General features: G+C 46.8%; 2 protein-coding genes across 2 annotated transcripts in view; both read left to right on the forward strand.

The window, feature by feature from the left end:
* LOC111953338 (ras-associated and pleckstrin homology domains-containing protein 1) overlaps positions 1-20,303 on the forward strand; it is a 70,891-nt gene extending 50,588 nt beyond the window's left edge. The window contains exons 8-18 of the mRNA XM_070435528.1: positions 1,020-1,094; positions 5,541-5,618; positions 8,706-8,865; positions 9,387-9,508; positions 9,808-9,873; positions 9,967-10,110; positions 13,063-13,176; positions 14,809-14,907; positions 15,192-15,318; positions 15,975-16,111; positions 19,473-20,303. Coding sequence (XP_070291629.1) covers positions 1,020-1,094; positions 5,541-5,618; positions 8,706-8,865; positions 9,387-9,508; positions 9,808-9,873; positions 9,967-10,110; positions 13,063-13,176; positions 14,809-14,907; positions 15,192-15,318; positions 15,975-16,111; positions 19,473-20,303 — 1,953 coding nt within the window. The remainder of the gene's footprint in view (positions 1-1,019; positions 1,095-5,540; positions 5,619-8,705; positions 8,866-9,386; positions 9,509-9,807; positions 9,874-9,966; positions 10,111-13,062; positions 13,177-14,808; positions 14,908-15,191; positions 15,319-15,974; positions 16,112-19,472) is intronic.
* Positions 20,304-20,484: 181 nt separating this feature from the next.
* Positions 20,485-24,434, forward strand: LOC139023121 (ras-associated and pleckstrin homology domains-containing protein 1-like). The gene is made up of 2 exons (XM_070435529.1): positions 20,485-21,173; positions 21,266-24,434. Exons 1-2 carry the CDS (start codon positions 20,485-20,487, stop codon positions 22,362-22,364), a joined length of 1,788 nt encoding a protein of 595 aa, XP_070291630.1. The 3' UTR covers positions 22,365-24,434.
* Positions 24,435-25,219: the final 785 nt, after the last annotated feature.

The raw sequence follows: 25,219 nt of genomic DNA on the forward strand, positions 1-25,219 counted from the left end.
CGCACCCTCTGAAAACCACACTCTCTAGTTCCCTGCATGATGCACTTACACTGCATGAGGTTTTCAAGTCCAGCTGCATGCCAAATGAGCTCCGTACAACTCATTGTATTACATTTGTTTGCTATCCGTATAACACACAATGTTGTGTGTGTGTGTGTGTGTGTATACTACCCATTGGAAAGTGTAGTCTTTCCAGTACAGTGAGGGAATGCATTGTAATCCCTGAAGTCTGCATGTGTGATATGGATTACAATGTATCTACTGTACCTGTTTGGCTGTCAACTCAACCTGCTTGACTTAGTTTAGCTTTACAAGATGGATAGGAGAAAATATATATATATATATATATATATGCAACTTAGCAGAGGCTTTTATCCAAAGTGACTAACCGTACAGTGCGTGCATACATCCAGTATGCAGTACGTTATCACTAACGTAGCGCCACACATGACCACATATATAGAATCAGTATGCGATGGGGAGACTGAAGAAGTGGAAAGGAAACCTCCCTGTCCCCATGCATGTTAACTGTGTGTGTTTGCATCCTCTCTGCACCCATAATGCACCTCCCCGTTTCCCAGCATGCCTCACTACTGCGACGGGCCAGTGGTAAGCCGGCCAGACGGCAGCTTGACTTTACTTCACGGGAGGGTGAAGTGGATCTGGACACTGTAAGTGTGTGTGTGTGTGTGTGGGGGCATGTGTCGGTGTGTGTGCGTGTGTTGGAGAAAAAGCAAGACATGCATGTGTGTGATTGTGTATAGGTGAGTGTTAGCGATCACCTTCAGTAATCACAGCAGTATCATCTTCAGAGAGTGCTTTTGATAAATCCTCTCTCTTCCCCATCCACAGCTATCTAGTATGACCACCACAATCGACGCTCCAACTATTGGACCTCTCTTTGCTTCCACACTGTAAACCTCCCCCCCACCCTTCAAAAGCATTTTTTWAATGAGCCATTGAGAATCATTGCACTGACTGTCTTAATCTGTTTCTCTCCTCACCTCTGCGCCACCAAGCACTCCTATCTGGACAGAGAAACGTCCCTCATTCTGAAAAGCATTGCAGGAAAGCCTTCTCACCTGCTGACCAAGGTGACGCCTCATTCGCTTGCTTATGCTCGCTCGTGATTGAACTACACCTCTTTACCATCTCCCTAAGCTCCTCCCACAGTGCCAACACCCACCCACAATGCTCGATTGACCTGATTTGGCTTGTTTTACTTCTATCTCATCCTTCCGTAAGCTTTCTTTTCTCGCATTTCTCCTGTATGCAGCCCCTGCTTATATCTCTCCTTTGTCCATTTTTTTCCCTCGTGCTCCTCCCTGTGCTGATGTGTCCATTTTATTACCTGCACTCCTTTCCTCTAGTAGGGGGAAAGAAATGTAGGGTAGGTAACTGGCACTGCGGCTCAGTACAGTTTTGCACTCTATCTAACTTCACTGTCATGACAGTCTTGCAGACAGACCTGGGTCATATACGCTTATGTAAAATACTTTCAAATGTTCTTGACTTTATTTGCCTGGGACAATAGAACCAACATAATCCCAAAAGTGCAAGTTCCAAGTGAAACCAAGCACACCTACTGACCATACTTTTCCTGAGTAGAATTTGAAAGTACTTGACATGCGTTTGACCCAAATCTGGAGTGTTGTTTATAATAACCCCATACATATGGGCTGCGTTCAGTTGCACTAGGTCTGGAGCATGACTGCATGCCTGTGTGCGTCGACTCTGGTTGACATGGGCCTGAGCTTAGAGAAATGGAGCTGGATGTGTGTGTAACTCTGAACGCYYYCTTTTATATTATGAAGTCTTTGATGTGTGAGCCACTAATGCTATGGTATAAACCAGTGTTCCTCAACCTGCGGTCCACGGGCCGGGTCTGGTCCTTGGGATGTTGCTTACCAGTCCCTCGGGCTGTTAGTTGTCTGACACTGATTCGGTCAACTTTCCAGTGCTCTGTTTAATGGAAGTGGTCAACCAGGGAAGAATGGTCATTTTACGTAAACAGTAGCTTGTAGCCCCCTGGTCCAAAAAAGGTTGAGAAACACTGGTATCAAGGTTGGTGTCAATTCCATTTCAATTAGATCAATACAGGAAGTTAACAGAAATTCCAATTCCGATGTTCTTTATTGTTTCTTACTGACTTGAGACAATGTTAATGGAATTGACCCCAACGCTGTCTGGTACGGTAAGCATGATTCTGAAACCAACAGGAGCCAAGACTTATACATGCTTTCCTCCTCATGGTTGTTAAAAGGCTACTTAGCTGAAAACATCAATGGATTTGACCTGACCCTCCTCTCCAAAGCTAAAGAGAAATAACAAGCCCAGTCATTTATAGATTACTGACTGGTCTGGTGCAGTGAAATGACACAGGGACATTTCCATGAAGAAAATAAGCAGCAGTGTAGTACGTTTAAGATATTTGTCTCAGAAATTGCTGGCCTGTTTCATTTGAATCGGCCTAATCCTCTTTCGGGTTAGAAAAGAGGGTTGCTCTCTCCCCCTCTCGGTGCTCCACTATTCCTTCGCTCTCTTTTTCTCTCTATCATGTGTGTTTATTTATCCATCATCTTTAATCTGGAACCCCTACTCCCCTCCCTCCCACAGCTTTGCACAGTAAAGTACATTCTTGGCATTTGTTTGATGGTTGTGTGTCAGATGTTGACTTTGGTGGATTGTAAAGTTGGCCACTTTCGATCATGATTTATTTAGCCTTCAAAACAAAAGCCGCTGAGCCAAGTGATAGTCCTGGGATACACAGGGAGCAGTAGTGATAGATACTGTATTCCAGGGTGAAGTATGGAGATATACTGTATTTCTGTCAATGTTGTAAATGACAACATTTTGGCAGGAATCTCTCTCTATTGTGATGCTTCAACATTGTTTTAGATGCACAGACCCAAGAGCGTTTGTTTTCAGCATTCGTTGATTAGCGCAAACGCTAGCCAAGGCCATCTGACATATTAGCACATCTGTTAATAAACAATTATCTCTACACAAAAGAAGACCCAAAACAAATGCGTCAAGCACTTTTTTAATTTATGCGGAAGGCCTAAATTAGAATGTGTATGGGAACGGAATTATGCAGTCATTCTCAGGGGACGCTGACTGTGTTGCTGCTCATTCGAATATTAGGGATGCCAACACTGGAGGATTGTGGGTAGGAGGAGGCACACATCTGTATGTCTTCTGACATAGTATCTCAAATTCTTAAACACACATACAAAGCAAAATTCGTCTGCCTCTGAATTTCATGGCCAGGACCTTGGGACCGTATGATTTAATTGACTAATTATGGCGTTGTACTAGTCCAATGTAGCACAAGGCTATTTGTTTATGAGCTGTTTTTAAGCCAACCGTCTGTCCATGTCTGTATTCAGAATGCCATGCAAATAGGTTTAGAGGGAGAAGCGAGGGAGCGCGAGAGTGCCTGAGGTGTTTGTGGCAATGGGAGGGTTTGTATGTCAGTGTTACACTGCACTTTTACACAGAGACGGCGAGAAAGAGAGTGAGAGAGCGAGGGAAAGAAAGGGAGAATAGATTGCAGTTTCACCACACTATCCCTTCTCCCCTGCTTCATGAGTCAGAATAGAACGAAGTACAGAGGGATGATGAGGGAGAACGCGAGAGGGAGGGGAACAAGAGAAAAGGGAAGAGGGTAAAACTTCAAAGGGAAAGAGCGAGACGGGATTTTTATAGGCACAGCAGAAAATCCTGTTTTGAATTCAGCCTCCATGGAATCCTGTGAAAATGCAGTAGGAAAGTGCCTACAGTAGAGAAGGAGGGATATCTAGTTTCCAGTGTTTACTGAGGAGCATGCAGGAAGCAAAGTGCTGTAGAGGGGGGGGGCATGGAGAAAGGGTTTCGCGGTCTCTGGATGGAAGTCCAAAAGCTAAATTAACAGTGTGACTGGGATTGACTCCATATTGTAATCCTCCATTGGTCCTTTGAACCCTTACACATACAAACACATTCCACACTAAAAGCCTGTCACTGCGTGTTGGCCAAACAGTGTGTTTGGCCAACCCTGTGTCCTTGACCCAGGTTGACTGGGTCAAGGAGGGGGTGCCCAGATAAGAGCTTGATCTTAATAAACCCCCCCCCCCAAAATTCACTGCCACTCCTCTAATACCACTCCCTGCTTACTGTTGTCCGGGGGGGGGGGGGTCAGCTACCCCTGCACTGATTGGATAAGGGGGGAAGAGGGTCTGGCGAACGGGTCCCCTTGAGAGTGGGTACACATTGTGATTGGGTGACGGGACAGAGGGGTCCTCTCTGTCGCCAGCCAGTGAAGGGGTTTTCCTGTTTGTATGGGGATTATGGCTCGGCGATTGGGCACGCTTTCAGGACTCCGCAGCTGTTCCACAGAGAGAGAGGGGGGAAACAAGAGAATATGGAGGGATGGAAGGGGGAGGGGTGTCTCGCCTCCCAGTCTCTCTGAGTTAGAGGGGTTAGTGGTGCTCATCTTGTGCGTAGAGTACGTGTGTGTGTGTGTGTGTGTGTGTGTACGCCGGATTGTGTGTGTCAATGAGCCTGTACTCTCACACTCCACTCCGGTCTTGCTTTCCTGGCTGTAGTCTGTGAGTGGAAGCAGGTTGAAGTCGCTTTGCATTGGTCTCAGTTACTCCTGAAGGACTTAAACAAATATCTCTCCTTCGCTCTTGCTCTCTACAACAGTCCATCTATTTCCTTTTCTTAAATACATTGCTTTCTGCTTTTCATCTGGACTCGATGGGGTCTTGGAAGGAGAAGATCGGGATTTTGGAATGGTGACATTCCAACATCGGGAAAAACAATTTGTTTTTGTAGTATCTAGGCTTTCTCTATTTGCTATGTAAGTGTCTTTGTTTTTTTGTTTTGTTGTGGAGGGAACGCATTTTAGGACCAAACTTCGTATCATCTGCAGATTCTTGCCGTTTGGGGAATCCTCCACTATTGTCTCCCATCCTCCATGTAGCGAGATTAAAGGGAAATCCACACCTCGGCTGCTGCTCTAGTAGAGAGAAAGAGCGAGAGGACGATAATGGGGAGAAAGGGATGAAAGAGCGGCCATCTTTGAGCAGTTTTTTCTTCTTCATTTTTACCAATGGAGCACTGGTGATTTAGGGCAATCTACCGTTGGGGTGGAGTCAGAAGTGTTGGTCTGATCTGTGTGCGAGGACACACGCATTCTGTGTTGTGGTGGCTACCAGAGATGGAGGTGATGGCGTCTTGCTGGAGGGGCCAGGTAAAAGATTCCAGAGCCATTGATGGAATGCGCAGTATGTATACGCTTATGCATCTTTGGCTGACAGAGGTAGAAAGTGATATGTGAGGTGTTGGTCTCACTCTGGCAAATGGAGTTCAGAGAGCATCAACTGAACTGTCTGCCCTACGATGAGGAGAGGTATGGAAAGAGGAGAAGAAGGTGATCGAGGAGGAGGTTGGCTCAGTATTGAAGGCTCCTGTTGGTTTTTGTGCATGTACTGTATGTGTTTGACCATTGCCTGTGTGTGTGTGTGTGTGTGTTAACTGTTGCTGTGTGTCTGTAGGAGGAGCAGGGGGCCAAAGTGAAGGCTGAGAAGATCCGAGTGGCCCTGGAGAAAATCAAGGAGGCGCAAGTCAAAAAGGTAAGGTTCTGACTAGGGTTGCACAATTCCTGGAACTTTCAATAAATTCCCTGGTTTTCCCAAAATACCGGTTGGAGGATTTCTGGAATCAGGAGGGAATAAGCAGGAAATCCGAAGACCTCCAACCAGTATTTCTGGAAAACCAGGGAATTTACATTTACATTACATTTAAGTCATTTAGCAGACGCTCTTATCCAGAGCGACTTACAAATTGGTGCATTCACCTTATGATATCCAGTGGAACAACCACTTTACAATAGTGCATCTAACTCTTTTAAGGGGGGGGGTTAGAAGGATTACTTTATCCTATCCTAGGTATTCCTTAAAGAGGTGGGGTTTCAGGTGTCTCCGGAAGGTGGTGATTGACTCCGCTGACCTGGCGTCGTGAGGGAGTTTGTTCCACCATTGGGGTGCCAATTTATTGAAAGCTACCCGAATTTTGCAACCCTAGTTCTGACCTAACCCACAGTATACACAGTGTTTTTCTACACTTGTTTTTCCACAGTATGTGCTGTACATTCCCATTGTGATACATCGTTCCATAAGATCCTCTCCTCCATATCTGCTTCAGATTCACTGCGTGAACTAACTTCATTCAGAGAGCTGCAGCGAAGCGCTGTGAAAATAGGTCATTGCAGTGTGTGTGTCTGAAAGAGACGGAGAATGAGAGACAATCAGACATTTTGCACTGGCATCCGTAAGACTGCTTATTCTTTGGGTTGATTTAAACAAGTCTTGTTTTCGTGAACAACTGGGGTCCTTTGCACTGTGTTCCAGTTAGTGAATTGGTTCTGTGAGCCACACCAGGCACCATTTTCAGCCCATCGGACCATTTCACCAGTGTGAGTGAGCTTGAATGAAGTGCAACTGCTCTGAATGAAACGGCTCCATTGAACACAGTGATGTGCTTCTTTTCTCCCAGTACATTATGGGGAGAGTAGACCCAACAAAATGCACAAGATATTAGCATGCAACGACCCAACAAAATGCACAAGATATTTGCATGCAACGATTGTGCCCTCTTCAAATATGTTGGTGTTTTACACCACTGTAGATATAGTATGTTAAATGTATAGAACACAGAAACATATGTGACATTTTGTGAATCTTGCTTTGAAACTGTGTGCGTTGTTGAATTTGCTCTATATTACCGTATGGCAATATAAAATGCAGCAAAGATTGAATGTTGCATTGAAACCGATTACACCTCCACTTTGCTAGAAGCTAGGATTTTAGATTTGTTTTTAGGAGGGCAGAATTTGGACTCCTATGATTTAGAATGGGAGGATTTTTTTAGGGGGGGGGATCTATGTTAGCGTCCCGAATGGAACCCTATTCCCTATATAGTGCACGACTTTTGACCAAAAGTAGTGCACTATAAATGGAACCCTATTCCCTATATAGTGCACGACTTTTGACCAGAGCCTGTTATATAGAGAATAGGGTGCCATTTTGGATGCCAATAACAGTGTATTTACCAAGTGGATCTAAAAAGGTCATGGCTCCAAAGATTGAAACAGTCTTCAATTGAACTTGAAACATATCTAACGTATACAATGTTCAACCAATTCAGGCCCCTGTTCTGCTGCAGTCCTCGTCTCCAGCGCTGGTTTGGTCCATTGAATGCACCCCATAGGCTTAACCTTATCCGAGACCACTGCAACAAAATCCCCCTTGTGACACGACTGGGCTCCCATAGCCCCAGCAGTGTAGTCTAGGAGGCAGGTAGCCTAGCGGTTAGAGTGGTGGGCTAGTAACCAAAAAGGTTGCTGGTTCAAATACCAGAGCCGACAAGGTGACAAATCTGTCAACGTGCCTTTGAGCAAGGCACTTAACCCTAATTTGTTCCAGGGAACGCCGTACTTCTATGGCTGACCTGTAAAAGAACATTTCATTGCCACCTAATCTGGTGTATATGTCACAATAAAAATGTTGTTGTGTGTACGTGCTTATGAGCGTGTGTGACATGGTAGGGAGCAAAACACAGCAAGCACCCACGAAGTGACCAGTAATCCCCTCCACGGGGACTACAACATCCAATAACTAAGTTAGTAAAGCCGGTCAAATAGATCTCTAAACCAAACTGTAGCCAGGAAGCGACTGTGCCCTAGACATGGGCATCCATTGAGTTTGACCTACATCCACAGTCATGGTTTAGTCCCAAATGGCACCATGTTCCCTATATAGTGCACTACTTTTGGTCAAAAGTCGTGCACTATATAGGGAATAGGGTGCCATTTCAGGTGCTGCCTGTATTTGAACCATCATGTCGTGACACCATACTACACACTGTGGCATATCACTGCTTCAAATCACATCCTCAATAGTTGTCCTTGGGGCACTGAAACATCCCTCTGAAATTGGTTTCATATCAACAATTATGTTATGAAGTAGCCTGGTCCAAGATCTGTTTATGCTCTTGCTGACCTCGTCCCCAGGCTCAAGTATCTGGTGCATAGAGCCTGGTAACACTGCAACAAAGTGGGACTTGAAAGGGGTGTGATTTTAAAAATTGAGGCAGGAGAGGRAGCGAGCCTGCTTCAGCTATATTAGATGGGACTTTGAAAAATGGCAAATTGCCAATCAAAATAAAAGTTTTATCACATTGACCAAATTATTTGGGGGAAGACCAATTAGTTAGGGCGTATAACGTTTTTATGTGTGAACTATTCCTAAGATATGTACTTTCAGATTTTCCAAACTCACGTCCTTTGAAGTCCACAATGTAAGGGGGGTGTTTATAAGGGTTATGCTAGATGGTGATGGACTAATAGATCAACCAAATTTAAAACCAGCGGTTGTTTAGTCCGCTCCTGCCACAGTCTTCCAGTCAAGTCCTGTTCTGAGGCGCTGTCAAACTCGACAGTTCAACCGAGAGGGAGCCAGCTGGTGGACGAGATTAAGCTCTTGCGAACTCCATTGCCGTCATTCTCAAGCCAAACATTCGTTATGACAGAGATTTGGCATGGTGGCACAAACAGACTGGCACTCAGGCTAGTGTGAGAACTCTTCTATACAAAGAGCCTGACCATTCTGCACCTCTTCCGCCTCCTCTTTCTCCTCATCCCTCTTCGTCGTCCTCCTCAGCTGGTGATCCGGGTGCACATGTCGGACGAGAGCTCCAAGACCGTGATGGTTGATGAGAGACAGACTGTCAGACAGGTGCTGGACAGCCTATTGGACAAGTCCCACTGTGGCTACAGCCCCGACTGGTCACTGGTGGAGACCATCAACGAGCTGCAAATGGGTATGGATATACTGGCAGACAGATACTGGGAATACACTGGGGGAGAGGTGAGATATTGGGGAGATACTTGAGAAGATACTGGAGACCCTGGGGGCGAGTGCGATATTGAGGATGATACTGGTGGATATACTTGGGGGGATATTGGGAGAGAGTGAGGCATCCTGGGGAAGTACTGTGACACTGAGACAAACGTGGAGTCTTGGACAGTGTCAACTCGGACAGTGTCAGATTGTAGTGTTGTCTAGGTAATGGCTAGTATTGTATCCGTTTGTGTTTTCAAGACTGCCCTAGAGTGTCTCTGTAACTGTTGATCTGTCTGATGGTTTGAGGCAGGGATGGGCGCCCAGCCTTTTATAATGCTAGACGAAGCCCTCGCGTTTAGGTACAGGCAAGCATGGTTATTTAAGCTGCGTCACACATGGTGCCCTTTTCCTTCTATAGTGCACTACCTTTGACCAGGGTATGCTTAGTCCGGATTGAATCATGTTTCACGCACACTCCCTCTCGCTTTCTGTCCTCAGAGCGGATCTTTGAGGACCATGAGAACTTGGTGGAGAACCTACTGAATTGGACCAGAGACAGCCATAACAAACTGATGTTCATCGAGCGCATAGAGAAATATGCCCTCTTCAAGAACCCCCAGGTAGGAACTAGGAAACCCTCCCAATGTGTTGTGTGTACACTACTCGCACAGCTTTAGTGGAGAGTACACACACACACACATTTCTTATGCCTGCTAAGAGCCCTTGAGTGTGTGTTTAAGAAGTAGGTCACAGCTCTGGCAATAAACGACTGAATAATGCATTGGACATGAGAAGGCTAGGTGAGCCAGCTCGCCTGGAGGAGTGCGTGTGATCTGCTGTTTTCAACTCGTGTCTATTTCTCCTTTGCTTTCCTCTCCTCCTCTTTCTCCTTCTCTCTATTTTCCCCACTTCTTTACAGAACTACTTGTTGGGGAGGAAGGAGACCTCTGAAATGGCCGATAGGAATAAAGAGGCCCTACTAGAGGTGAGACATACATGCTCACTCACACACTGTCTCTCCCACTCTACCAACCGCCCCCCCCTTGATTACACTAATAATGATGATGTGTTTGTGCAGGAGTGTTTCTGTGGCAGCTCGGTTTCAGTACCAGAAATAGAGGGAATCCTATGGCTGAAGGATGATGGGAAGAAGTCGTGGAAGAAACGATACTTCCTGCTGCGCGCATCAGGAATCTACTACGTGCCCAAAGGCAAAGCTAAGGTTAGCCACCCACTGAATAAGCCAATCATAAGCACTTTGTGACAACTGCTGATGTAAAAAGGGCTTTATAAAATACATTTGATTGATTGGATTGTGTGTGTGTGTGTGTGTGCGCGTGTGTTTCACCCTGTGTGTGTCCCTGATCGTGTGTATTCGGGTTCACATGTTGTCAGTTAATGAGAAACAGATCCACACCATCTCTCTGGTATTTCCTGTTTCTGGATATGATGACACAGGACTCCACAGGGATCGACCGAGCATGTGCCTCCTCTCCTATTGCATCATGGGTCATCGGTTATCCCCGGAGACCAATATTTCTCAACTGCAGCCCCGTGTGTGTGTGTGTACATGCTTTAGCTTTTAACCCAGGGTCGTGTTCAGAAGGCATGAAACAGAAGTAAACCTTGGACTTGTATTTTTCAAAATGTTTTCCCATTGCGTTGGGGTTAGTAGAGGTTAAAATCTTAATTTTTGTCCCACTCCCACACGTTTCCGTTTTCTCTTTCTTGTCCTCTCTGACTATCCCGTCAGTTGTCTCCTTTKTTATGTATATACAATGCCACCTTGTGGTGTGTTAATTCTGCAGTGAGTGAACCAGAAATCTGATACGATTTGTCACAACACACACACACACGCACAACACTAAAAGCATGTCACTGTGTGTTGGCCAAAAAGTGTGTATTTCAACCTCTACTTACATTAATACCTTAACAAACCAGTTTGTCCTCTAGGCAAATATTTGTATGAACATAAGATTCAACAAACTGAACAAGTTCCACAGACATGTGACTAACAGAAATGGAATAATGTGTCCCTGAGCAAAGGGGGTGTGGGTCAAAATCAAAAGTATGTCAGTATCTGGTGTGGCCACCAGCTGCATTAAGTACTGCAGTGCATTTCCTCCTCATGGACTGCACCAGATTTGCCAGTTCTTGCTGTGAGATGTTACCCCACTCTTCCACCAAGGCACCTGCAAGTTCCCGGACATTTCTGGGGAGAATGACCCTAACCCTCACCCTCCGATCCAACAGGTCCCAGACGTGCTCAATGGGATTGAGATCCGGGCTCTTCGTTGGCCATGGCAGAACACTGACATTCCTGTCTTGCAGTAARTCACACACAGAAGAGCAGTATGGCTGGTGGCATTGTCATGCTGGAGGGTCACATGAGGTAGGAGGATGTCTTCCCTGTAACGCACAGCGTTGAGATTGCCTGCAATGACAACAAGCTCAGTCTGATGATGCTGTGACACACCGCCCCAGACCATGACGGACCCTCCACCTCCAAATCACCAGTTCCTGGTGTACTACGGGCAGTTGTTGTTGCCATCCTGTACCTGTCCTGCAAGTGTGATGTTCGGATGTACCGATCCTGTGCAGGTGTTGTTACACGTGGTCTGCCACTGCGAGGACGATCAGCTGTCCATCCTGTCTCCCTGTAGCGCTGTCTTCGGCATCTCACAGTACGGACAGTTTATTGCCCTGGCCACATCTGCAGTCCTYATGCCTCCTTGCAGCATGCCTAAGGCACGTTCATGCAGATGAGCAGGGACCCTGTGCKTCTTTCTTTTGGTGTTTTTCAGAGTCAGTAGAAAGGCCTCTTTAGTGTCCTACATTTTCATAACTGTGACCTTAATTGCCTACCGTCTGTAAGCTGTTAGTGTCTTAACGGGCGTTCCACAGGTGCATGTTCATTAATTGTTTATGGTTCTTTGAGCAAGCATGGGAAACAGTGTTTAAACCCTTTGCAATGAAGATCTGTGAAGTTATTTGGATTATTTACAAATGCTCTTTGAAAGACCGGGTCCTGAGAATGTGCCGTTTTCTTTTTTTGCTGAGTATATCTCCACTCACTCCTCTCTCTCCCTCCATATAGACTTCTCTAGTCTAAAGCCTCAGACAATTTATATATTTTTTTGCGTAAATCGGTCGGCCTTTTAACTTTAACTGCCATTGAGAGTTGCAATAGTAGAAGGCACAAGGAGTATTTAGAAATGTAGTAGTGCATGGGCAGTTTTCCTCTTGTCATTCACTGACAGACCTTAGAGCAGTGGTCCCCCACCCCCCCCAAAAAAAAAGGAATTCAGTCCGGCTTTAAACTCAATTGTAATCACTTCCTCTTGTCATGTTAGTCATTATATACTTTAGAGAGCTATTTAGAACTTGTCAGAAATGTCAGCTAACAATTTATTCTAAAAAAAWTTGCCCATAGATATTGTTGTAATTTTCTTGTCACTAAATATCACATAAATACACATTAGACATGGCAAAATGTATAGAATTGCAAGAAAATGTGCTTTAAAACTGCTAAATTTTCTTTGCACCCCATGACATAATGTTTAAATTGCAGGAAATACATTTTAACGTTGCACAATTCTCTCCAACAACAAGAGGGGTGTGAACCAAGAGGGGTGTGAACCGCTTGTGTCATGAACCGTGCTTGTGCCCATAGAAATAGATGCGCGGGGGGATGTTCCCCAATGTTGGAAGGGGGGCCCCCGAGTGAAAAAGTTTGGAACCCCTGCCTTAGAGACTTGTTTAACCTGTCAAGAAATGTCCAGTTAATCAACTATCCCATGTTCGCTAGGTAGCTGGTTAGCCTAACTTACCTATCTAAATCTTGTTGTTTCCATGGCCAGATTACGTGCCCAGGGGCCTCGACCCCAAGGGGGCCCCCATTTTTGATTTTGTTGAGGCATCATATCAACACACAAGACATGGCAAAATGTGTCGAATTGCAAGAAATTATCTTTAAAACTGCAAAAGAATAGTGACAGTTTGGGGTTGTGAGGTGGTTTGTTGCTATGCCGATAAACAACAATATCCATCCGGACCTTTGCCACCTATGAAATTGTGTGACCGGACCTTCTMCAATACTATTTGAGTACCCCTGCAATTTATAATATAATCAATCATATCTAAAGATATGAATCCTGTCTCTCCCTCCCTATAGGCCTCCAGGGACCTGGTATGCTTTCTACAGCTGGACCACGTTAATGTGTACTACGGCCAGGACTACCGCAGCAAGTACAAAGGCCCACCCACAGACTACTGCCTGGCCCTTAAGGTAAGCCAAACCCCCCCCCCCCTTTCACCTAATGGTACACTCCACTCCTGCGTCTTGTGGAGAATTGATTAGGGACTCATTTTTAGACAAGGGGTGGCAAATTTTTAGAGTAGAGATGTTGCGGTGAGCCTGGATAAGCCCATTAAGATGGATCGGCTGTGGTGAGTGGATGTGATTGGGTAATGACATCCTGTGAGAACCTAACACCAATGCCTTGTCCACTTAATAGGACCATTAACTGTGCCATTATGATCTGCATACTGAAAGAATCTTTTTTGTTAAACTCATCAGCCATTTTCAGCCTGTCTCCACGCCACTTCTTTTTAAAGCAAACAACGCCCTGCAAACAAAAAATAATGTATTAAGGCGCCACTCTCCTAATATTATTAATGTTGATCTATCTTTAGCTGTAGTCCAAACTAATAAGCACAAGGCAATTATCAAGGATGGTTTTGGAATCGAATGTCCTTTACCGGAACGTCATCGGCCGCTCTGACACCTAGATAGAAAAATAATGCCGCGCTCAGTAAACTCGAATAGTAGCTAGAAAGGAAATGACTTTGAAAAGACGTCTAAAATATGTGTGGTTTCCAGACGTTGAAATGTTGGGTTTCAGTTTAGGTGCTGAATGAACGTTGAATATGTATTTTCCGGAACTTAAAAATAAGTATTTTCTGGATGTTGAAATCGGGTTTCTGAATGGAAAGTTGAAAAAAGAAACGGAATTTAAATAGCTGGTCTATGTTTTGGGGCAAATCAAGGCCTGGGTCAATCGACATCTATGATTGGTTCGATTTTGTTCCGGACCGAAACCAAAAAAACAACGTACGTGGAAATCCAGACCGGTCTAGAACTGCACAAAACAAGGCGTCTGGACAAGGAAAACCAAAAAAAAAACATCCCAAAGGTGTCAGTGTTGGTCCGGTGCTTATTGAGGTATATAGACAACAAGTGTTCCGCCTGAAATGTAATTTTAAGGAAGCCCATCTATGTGTGGCCTACGTATGTAAAACACCCAAAAAGACGTCCCGGACCAGATCAAAAATACGTCAGTGTCGTCCATGCTTTACTGGGGTGTAGCCTTACTATGTGGCCCGCAATGGAATTTTAGGAGCCCATTCATGTGGTAGGTCCCACAGTTTTTTATAAAAAAAAAAAAAAAAAAAAATATATCATATATATAATATATATATATATATAATATATATATAATATATATATATATAAATTATATATATATAATATATATAATATTATATTTTTTTTTTATTACAAATGGTCTGTTGCATTGGCTTTATTAGTCCTGATTCCTGTGAGTAATCAATTTGGCTATTTAAACTCTGAATATCAGCTACCCAACTTTTTCCAGAGGAGTTATCCTGAACCTATTTGCAATGTGTTTACACAGCGGGAAATGCAGAAGTATTTCCTTTTTCGCTATGATCWGCTTGTAAAAAAGGTATGGATACAAACTTGAAACCACTGATCATGACAATTTAGCCCATGRGATCAAACTTCTGGACAGCAGAAGGACCTGATTGGCCATTCCATATTGTCCATTCCTCCTCCAAAGAACAAAGTGAATCTACATGTGTTGTGTTGTCATGGTAACACTCATGTCTCTGTGTTCAGCACCCCCAGATCCAGAAGAAGTCCCAGTACATCAAGTATCTGTGCTGTGATGATGTCAGGACCCTCCACCAATGGTTCAACGGCATTCGCATCGCCAAGGTAAACCTTAACCTCCTCGTCACTCTTAAACATGACTATTAAAGAGGCTAAATAGAACCTTAAGCCAAAAGGGGTCCCCTAAACTTAAAGCTTTTTTTTTTTTTTTAAGTTAGTTTCCCCGAAAACTAAAGATGGTGTTTTACAAGATTGGTCAATATTAAATCATATATTTACATGAAGCATGCAACCAAAATACACAGAGAGAAAAAAAATATATACACCATTCGATGTAAACAATTAGCAACTGTGACCTCTCTCTTTCCCCCACGGTGGCGGTGGTGTAGTACGGGAAACAGCTGTATGTGAACTACCAGGAGGCCATGAAGCGCACAGAGGCGGCCTACGACTGGTCCTCCCTCTCCACCTCCAGCATCCGCTCTGGCTCCAGCTCCGGGTCAGCCAGTCTGCCCGGTGAGTTAGCCTTCCAGGGCTTACAACTGGTCTGGGATCAGCTGCTCAAGTCCACGGTGGTCCACTGAGGCCTAATGGTAGTGGCTGGGGGACTGTGATAGACAAGCACAGATCCGGCATCAGCTTGGTTATCATAATCTCAAATTGAGATMATTTCGAGTTCAGTCGATTCAGAAGAGATTGATATGCTATTAATCAATTGATATCCTGTTATTTTCAATGACTACTTTTCGATTCAATTTCTGAATTGGAGTTCAGATGGAATTGACCACAACCCCTGTCTAGCAGTAGGTAAATTGATTCTAGTTCTGATCTTGAATCAGTTGTTGTGGCTTTGAGGGTACACGATAAAGCTGTAGTCTATCTATAGACACATGGATTCACCCTTTTTTTACACACTCACTCCCATTACTCAAATCTGCAAAATAGGGAGTACTAATATGACAGTTCGGTGGCTTCAGAGCCTCTTGTTAGCCAATGCATAGGTCAGCAATCTAGTGTTTATATGCTCTGGGGTGAAGTTTCCACCTAGGTACAGATCTAGGATCAGCTTCCCCTTGCCMAATCCTAACCTTAACCATTAGTGGGGAAATGCAACAATGACCCAAGATCAGCATCTAGCAGCTCTCTTCCATGGCTGTGTGTGTGTTCCCCAGAGTCCCAGTCAAACCACTCGGGCCAGTCAGACAGTGGAGTGGACACGGCCTCCAGCCACGGGCGCTCYCAGAGCGTGGTCAGCTCCATCTTCTCTGAGGCCTGGAAGAGAGGAACGCAGATGGAGGAGAACACCAGGGTTAGTCCTTYTCCCCTTTGACCTCTTCTCTTCACTCCAAACATATCCCTCCTTTGTATTTTCTCTCTATATGTCTCTCCATTACACCCCTCCTTTCTCCTCTTTGTCTCCATCAATTATTTTACTGAAATGGTTGATTTTGTCTCAATGGCAAGTTTTTCCTCTGTCTTTGCTTGAATTTTTCTTTCACTCACTGCTGGTGCTAGTAAGGTTCTACTTTAAGGTAACGCTTTATTTTGATAGTCTATCAGTAACATTTCAACCAKGGCCAGCGCCAGAACAAATCAGTTGGACGCCTTTGATTTCCATACGGGGGCAAGTTTTCTAGAACCGCCATTCAAGCTGATGTGCAGTCATTCGGACTGCAACATTCTAACAGTTTTGAATGAATACATTTCATATATGCTATCGCAAAAAAATWGTCATTTGGTTGTTTTTATGAAGGTAACATTAAAATACAAAAAAATATATATTTCAAATCACACAAACGCGTTTTCATTCGTGTTACTGTTCATTAGTTACTGTTTATGTAAAAACACATTTTATTTGTGGAGTGCCTTTGTTACAACTATGAAACGGAAAGCATATGTTGGAACGCAGTAACAGCTTTTACAACGGCAAAAAAAGATAATACCCCAACCACCAAGATGCACGGTCAAATGATGAAAACATTAGTTGCCTTAACATTATTATAAGCTCCAAGTGTGCTTGATGAATAGTGAAAATCACCGCAAAAGCTTAAATGGCATTCTAATGAATATATGACCGCAGTCCTAAATAGTCAATTATTGTCAGCTCGTGCTCACATGGTGTGAGTCGTCACGCAAGTTGGAGCATGTCACATAAACAACGAAAGCTAGTGAGTGCGTTGCTATTGTTGTTTTTTGCTTGATGTAGGGCCTGCTCTCTGTGATGACATTTTGTGGTGATAATCAGCCAGTTGCATTGTCTCTGTCTTGTTCTATCCAAACGGCGCCGTRTCTTCCTTTCTCCTGTCTCGCCGTTTTCATTTGGTGGTGGTGCGGGCACCTGCTCAGTGCGCCCAGTTCTGGCTTTTTTTGCGCTTAGTCCTTGGACGTGTAGATTCAGGCTGAGGCTCAGAATCAAAAGAATAATCATCAGAGATGTCATCGGGATTCATTTCTTCCCCGCCATCTGAGTCGTTTTCATTCAGATTTTGTCGCAACGCTGCATGTGCATCTATTTGGGGCTACTTGCTATAGTAAATTATGCACGCTCTCACTGTGTACTCCAAGTAGGCCAGTGTAGACTGATAAGGCTGCTTGGATTCGGTGGACTGATATAGGGTACATACCATTTTCATCTGTTGTATGTGAAATTAATTTCGGTATATGTTAAGTTTCGAGGCAATTATTGGTGTAATTATCAACTGGGTAGAGCACCTTAATTATCGGGAGGAGGGAAGCAGGCCCTACTGTCGGGAGGAGGGAAGCAGGCCCTACTGTCGGGAGGAGGGAAGCAGGCCCTACTGTCGGGAGGAGGGAAGCAGTGCCTCCTACTGCCGGAGCGAGGGAACAGCCCCACTGTCGGGAGGAGGGAAGCAGGCCCTACTGTCGGGAGGAGGGAAGCAGGCCCTACTGTCGGGAGGAGGGAGGGAAATGGGGGGGAAAACCATAAAGAAAATGACATGCCCTCCTAACACTGGTTATAACACCAGTTCTGTTTGTGATATTAAGATTCTAACAATGGCATTGTGTTTTATAGACTTATTTAGGTAAAGTCAAGGGCAGCATGACTTAAAATGTCAGAGTAATTAAAAAAATTACATTGTGGCATTAACACAAACAGTCGTGATGTTTTCAACTGATTTGTCATACAAATCACTTCGTCATACAAATCACTTCAAAAAGTAGGTTACCTTTTGCACGTTCGTCTAAAATAATTCCAGCATCCAAACAGTGCACTGTGCACCTGCCAACTTGCCTTCAATTTGCAAGTGGCTGAAACAACTATCTCACCAGAGAACGCATCCGAGCGAGCAAAACAGCGCCCCCTCTGTCTTACAACGTCAACAAAACGAAGGAGCTGGTCGTGGACTTCAGGAGACAGTAGAGGGAGCACGCCCCCATCCACATCACACAGGGCCGCAGTGGAGAAGGTGAAAAGCTTCCAAGTTCCTCGGCGTACACATCACTGACAATATGAAATAGTCCACCCACACAGACATTGTGGGTAAGACGACGCAACAGCGCCTCTTCAACCTCAGGAGGCTGAAGAAGTCCGGCTTGGCCCCGAAGACAATCACAAACTTTTACAGATGCACCATTGAGAGCATCCTGTCGGGCTGTATCACCCGCCTGACACCTACAGCACCTGATGTCACAGGAAAGCCAAAAGGATCAAGGATATCAACCCACCCGAGCCACGGCCTGTTCGCCCCGCAATCATCCAGAAGGCGAGGCCAGTACAGGTGCATCAAAGCTGGGACTAAAAAACAGCTTCTATCTCAAGGCCATCAGACTGTTTTATAGCCATCACTAGCCGGCTACCACCCGATTCCTCAACCCTGCACCGTAGAGGCTGCTGCCCTATGTACATAGACATGGAATCACCAGTCACTTTTAATAATGGAACACTAATCACTTTAATAATGTTTACACACTGTATTCTAGTCAATGCCATCCTATTCAACTATTGCTGTATGTATTCTATCCTACGTATTCTACAGATGTACTAAATCTATCCACAATACTGTCCATAATGTCTATACATCCCATCACATATCTATTTATACTCCGGACTCCGACATTGCTCGTCCTAGTATTTATATATTTCTTAATTCCATTATTTTACTTTTACATTTGTGTGTAATGTTGTGTATTGCTAGATATTACTGCCCTGTTGGAGCAAGGAACACAAGCATTTCACTACACCCCCAATAACATCTGCTAAATATGTGTATGTGACCAATACGATTTGATTTATTTAGCCCATGTTATGTGATGCTGTTTGGTCAAAAAGATTTTTGAAAAAGATTTTTGTATTTTTGTCCAGACAGCATTACATACATGGGTTACACATACTCAGACAGAGGGGGCGCTGTTTTGCTCACCTTGATTTATCTGAGATTGATGCGTCTTTGTCTGCGCTCATCTCGGTCAAATAAATTATCGATTTGGACTGGCAAGGAGGTACGGTAGGGAGGTCCAGGCCACCTAATGCCCACTCATAACGCCGGGGCTAATTTCACTATCTACTAACCCTTATCCTAAACTTAACCCTAACCTTAAATCTTATCCTAACCCTAACCTTAAACCTTACCCGTAACCTTAGCAAGCCGTTGCTTATCAACAGATGGTGATCCTGTACTCATTGTGTGTACTTCTCTGTCCCCACACAGATGAGGGAGTCCACCAGAGGCGCCACCCTCCCCCACCCTGTCCAGGCGCACCGCCAGACCCCACAACTGGAGCCCCCTGCGTCTGCTACGCCGCCACAACAGCAGCCGCCTCCCCAGTCTCGCAGCAGCTACACCCATGCTGTACCCCCCCAGCCACAGGAGGGTACCTCCCCCCCGCTTCAACAGCAACTGCCCCCCCAGAGCCGCAGCGGTACACCCAGGCCTTGTCCCCCCAGCCCTCCCCTCCGCCACCCAACAGCTGCCCCCCCAGAACGCAGCAGTTACACCCAGGTCCTGCCTCCCTGCCCCGCCAGCCCTCCCCTCCACCACCCCAACAGCTGCCCCACCAGATCCACAGCAGTTACACCATGTCCTGCCTCCCAGCCCTCCCCTCCACCACCCCAACAGCTGCTCCACCAGATCCACAGCAGTTACACCCATGTCCTGCCTCCCCCAGCCCTTCCCTCCACCACCCAGCAGTTGACCCCCCAGATCCGCAGTAGTTACACCCAGTCTTGCCCTCTCTGCCCTCCCCCTACACCACCCCCCCAGCCTACCACCACCCTCCCTGCCCCCCCAACTTCTCCACCAGCCCAACAGCTGCCACTCCACATCCGCAGCAGTTACACCCAGTCTTGCCCTCCCTGCCGCCACAAGCCCTTTCCTACCACCACCCCCCCAATCCTCTCCTCCACCACCCAACAGCTGTCCCCACAGCCCTGCAGCAGCTACAACCAAGCTGTGCCCCCACCTCCCCGCCGCCTCCTCCCCCGCCGCCCCCTGCCTGCCAGCAAGCACCCCTCACCACTCGGGCCCCACCGTGTTCGCTAAGTAGCACCCACTCACCCACGGTCTGCAAAACCAGAACGCTGCCCACCAGGCCGCCAATCACCTAGGGCACAAAACAACCACCAGAGCCCACCCAGGGTGCTAGCTCAAGCCCCGCCTCCTCCCCAACCGCTGGTCAACAACATCAACGTCCCGCCCCCCCGCCTCCCCCTCCCCACCATCCATGCCTGCTCTGGGTCGGCCATGGCCGCACTCCGGCTCGGGCCCCCACCCCGGCTGTCGTGCCCCAGTTCATCCCACTGCAGAGCAACGACATCCCCCTCCCCCTCCTCTTCACCCAGACCCCATGCCAGGTCTGTGCACACGCGCTACGGCGCCAACGCCACCAGCAGGCACTGGCACACAAGTTCCCAGCGTCCCCCCCCAGGGCCCCTCTCCCCCGCTGCCAGACTGTCGAGTCGCCCCGGCACCGCCGCCTCCCCACCACCTCCCTCCTACCCCCACCGCCTCCCCAGCAGCTCTCGGTGCCGACACCCCTCCTCCTCCCCCTCCTACCCCACCGCCTCCCCAGCAGCTCTCGGTGCAGACACACCCTCCTCCCCCACCTCCTCCCTCCCCACCTCCTCAGCAGCAGTACTCGCCCGCAGCTGCTCCCCCCCCTGCCCTACCCAAAACTTTCCCCAGGCTTCTGCTCCACCACGGTGCCCGGAAGCCTCTCTACCAGTTTCCCCTCTCCCTCCCGCCCCACCTGCTGCCCAACTCCTCCCCCACCACCGCCGGTGTCAATGAAGAAGCAGCACAGCCTACAGATAGCCACACCCCCAACCAGCCCCCTCCCACATTTCCCAAGCAGCACAGCCTCTCCAAGCCGCCACCCCTGTCCTTCACGGCTCCGCCCACACCACCTCCCTGGTCAAACAGATGACAGGCCAGTTCCCAGGGGCCACACTGTCAACCAATCACACTGAGAGCCCCAAAGCCCCCTGTCTCCTCCTGCGGTGAAGGCCAAACCAAGATGGCAGCCAGGCGGTGACAGGCCCAGCAACAGGCCCCAGAGTTCCCTCCACCCCCTTCGAGAGCAGCCTGCCTTTCCCCCTCCTCCCCCGCCTCACCTACTCCGTCACCGGCCCTGCCCCTCCTGCTCCACCTCCCCCTCCCATCACTGGCCCCACCCCTCCGCCTCCCCCTCTCCCCCGGCAACCTAGGCTCACCCCTGAGAGATCTCCATTGGGCTCCTCCACGGGCTCCTGTCTGGTCTGGGGGGGCAGGAAGCCCCCGCCCGCCACCCCCCAGAAGGCCTCCAGCATCAAGTCTAACTCCTCGGCTGAATACCAGGAGTCCCGCAGGAACCTTCTCAGCAAGTTTGCACCCCAGTCCTCTTCCCCCTCCACCTTCCCGTCCTCCCCTGCCGTACCCTTGGGTAGTTTTCCCTCTAAGGACCCCTCCCCGGCCGGCCCCGCGGCGCCCCCCAAGCCAGGCAAGCTGAACCTGGCCAACCTGGCCCTGCAGGCCAAAGTGGGTCAAGTGGGCCAGCAGCGCCAGTCCACCGCTGACTTCCCCCCTCCCCCGCCGGCTTTTGATCTCTTCCCCTCTCCTCTGCTGCCCAGTGATGGCCACGTCGGGACACCTAAGGTGGCAGTGGTCAACCCCCAGCCAAAAGTACCGCCCGCCCCTCCTGGTCCCCCTCCCCCCGCCACCATCAACTCCTCCTGGGGCAAGGGCTCCCTGAAGAAGGCCCTTCCCCCCACGCTGCAGCGGAACCAGCCGTCTCCCCCGGCCCTGTCCCCGTCTCCCAAGCTGCCCACCTCGCCCCCCAAGGGGAACGGCAACAACGGCGTCCCCCAGCCGGGCAACTTCATGGACGACCTGAACCGGACTCTGAAGCGTAAGTCGGTGAGCCGGCAGGGTTCGCTCTCCTCGTCCCGCCTCTCCGGCCCCAACCTGGAACCCGCCGCGGGCACCATGGACGACATGGAGTTGGCGCTGCCCCCACCACCACCCGAGTTGCTGTCGGGGGGGAACATCTCAGGCTATGCAACGCTACGGCGGGGGCCCCCGCCGGCCCCACCCAAGAGGGGGGGCAACACCAAACTGACACACTGACCAGGGGAGTGGTAGAAAAGGAGACTGTTGGATGATGCCTATATTACCTCTCTTGGAGAGGAGCTTCTATCTATCACACAGGACCGTCAGTGGAAATTGACAAACTGAACTCCTCGTGTTCCATGATTATGATGGTGAATACTTAACCATGTAAATAAGGAAACGCCAAACCATGTATCCGCTTCTTCTTCTTTGCCATATGTTTGTGCCATGTAATCAGAAAACCATAATAACGACGTTACGATTCATTCTGCATTGGTACTGCATGGACATGCTGTAAAACATGAAGCTCTTTGGTGAGTGTGTGTATGTGTACCCGTTTGTGTGCGTACTCGTGTATGTGTGCATGCGCGTATTCACATGCATCCGTGTGTGAGAGCGAGAGATAGAAGGGGAAATGGGGGACAGCCCATAAAGGAAGGCCTCTGTAATAGGGATTGTTATTTTGCCTCTGTTTTTATATGACATTATTTAATACATTTAAAGATTTTCTTATTTTTTAGTTAAGTTTTTAAAAGATAGTTGGCTAAATCATGAGATGCGGATAAGATTGAAAAACTTTAGAATATAGGCTGAGGTTATTTTAATCAATGAGCTAAGAATTCCCAACGTATTCTCTGAATGTTTTACAAGTGTCTCGCTCTTTGTGCTGTGATTCGGTGACACGCGAATCGGGACGCCTTTTTTTCACAGACGATTGCCCTCTCTCGAAAGAATCTCCAAATAAAAAAAGGAAATTCCCTCCTAAAGGCACAAAGCCATGACTGTGCAACTGGAAACATTTGTGACTTGGAACAATTTTTTCCGTTAGTGTTTTATTTAATGCGTAACAKTTTTTGCTTAACTGAAGACTGAAACGGCACGAGGCATATCGTGTGTATGTCTTCGAGGGCCCCTTTAGTCTGTGGGGTGTGTGCTGTGTTTGTTTGACCTGACCTGCATCTGGGTCGTGTTCATTAGGCACCAAGCAGAAGAAAACGGACTGTGAAACGGGGAGGAACTCACTGGTTTGTCCAATAAACACACACTTTCGCTTTTCGTTGCTACATGTTCTAAAATATTTGGTGCCTAATGAACATCTGCTTCTGTTTATCTGTACAGTAACAGCCCTTGCTCCCCTCCCATTGGTCCCTGACGCCTTTAGATTGTCACGTGACATGGCCTAAAAATTATAGAAATATAATGTACAGAGTGGGGACAGCTGTGCTCCAGGTGCAGTTTACTATATACTCAGTTATTCTCAACATGGTGGCTAAAATTGAAGCGACACGTTGTTGCTTGAAGGTACTGAGCATTGAATTATGTTATTAGCATTAGACTAGACCTGACTGGCAAAATTAACCCACAAATTCCCGTCTGGCTTGTTTTTATGGCCTAAACATCCCAGTTGTAGTGCAATTTCCTGCTTCTCCTGCCGCAGTGCAGAGTGAGGGAGCGGTGTTCTCGCAGCAATGCCTTCATTTCAAGGGTGCTAGTGCTTATTATCCTAATAAGCCTGGATATCAATGGGCGGACATCTGAAGTTCAATGTAGGGTTTGTCCCAATTCTCCACTCTTCTCCCGAATTGTGAACATCCTGGATTAGATTGGTATAAGCATTAGCTACGGTTTCCATCGTTGTTAGCAATAGGTACAGTATAGCGACCATAACCACAAAGCTGGATGACCGTACTGAACTCAAGTGGACCATGAATGTTGAGGGACCACTACTAGACAACACATGCTGTCATATTAATCTTGCTTATCTACATTGCTCTGTATTGGTGAAGTTGGCTCTAGACGCTGATCTTGGGTCATTTTTGCCGCTAATGGTTGTGGGCAGGGAAGCTGATCCTAGATCTATACCTAGGGGAAACTTCACCCCAGAGCCTGTGCATTTTCATGATTGAATATTATCCTTTTCAGGTTGTTGGTTTGCAGTATGTCAAACTGAAGTAGGCATTAAATTATTGAAGTGTTGTATCTGATTTTGAGGGCCAAATGAAGAAAACGGGGGGAGATTGCAGACCAAATGTCTCTACTTGCATATAAACCGAAGATCACAATATAAATGTTCAAATCATACCTCGACCATGTCCCACTGTCTTGTTTATCACCAACTCTATGGTTAATGTATTGGTTAACTTAAAGGGGCAATCTGGGACTCAAACATCACTTTTCTTTTGCTAAATAGCTAAGGAATGGGGCTGGAGCAATCTAACCACTAAAACAATTAACCAGGGCCGGGATTCAATCCGCTTGTGTCTGTCAACGATGCACCATAATAAGGTCATGTACAATTGAACCGACATCTGCAGCGTTTATCGTGAATGCAATGGAGTAAAACAAGCTTATATTTTGGATTTTGATTGTCGTAAGTGTAATTAAGCTCATGAGGCATTATTMAAAAATAATGGCTATATATAATTTATTTAAAAGTCAAATTGGATGTACCAATCCCAGATTGTCCCTTTGTCTACTGTTGTGAAAGAATGAAACTTAAAGATTGAGGCTAGAGCATCTAATGCTTCCTTCCTTGAAGTAGTCACTGATCTGACATACTTTTGGTCATGTAGTGTATGTGGACACCTGCTCGTCAAACATCTCATTCCAATATCCTGGGCATCGATATGGAGTTGGTCCCCCTTTGCTGCTATAACAGTCTACACTTCTGGGAAGGCTTTCCACTAGATGTTGGAATATTGCTGCAGGGACTTAATTCCATTCAGCCACGAGTATTGGTGAGGCTGGGTGATTAGGCGTGGCTCGCAGCCAGCGTTCCAATTAATCCCAAAGGTATTCGATGGGGTTGAGGTCAGGGCTCTGTGCAGGCCAGTCAAGTTCTTCCGCACCGATCTCGAAAAACCATTTCTGTA

This window comes from Salvelinus sp. IW2-2015, linkage group LG27 (genome assembly GCF_002910315.2).
Source record: "Salvelinus sp. IW2-2015 linkage group LG27, ASM291031v2, whole genome shotgun sequence".
Lineage (NCBI taxonomy): Eukaryota > Metazoa > Chordata > Actinopteri > Salmoniformes > Salmonidae > Salvelinus > Salvelinus sp. IW2-2015.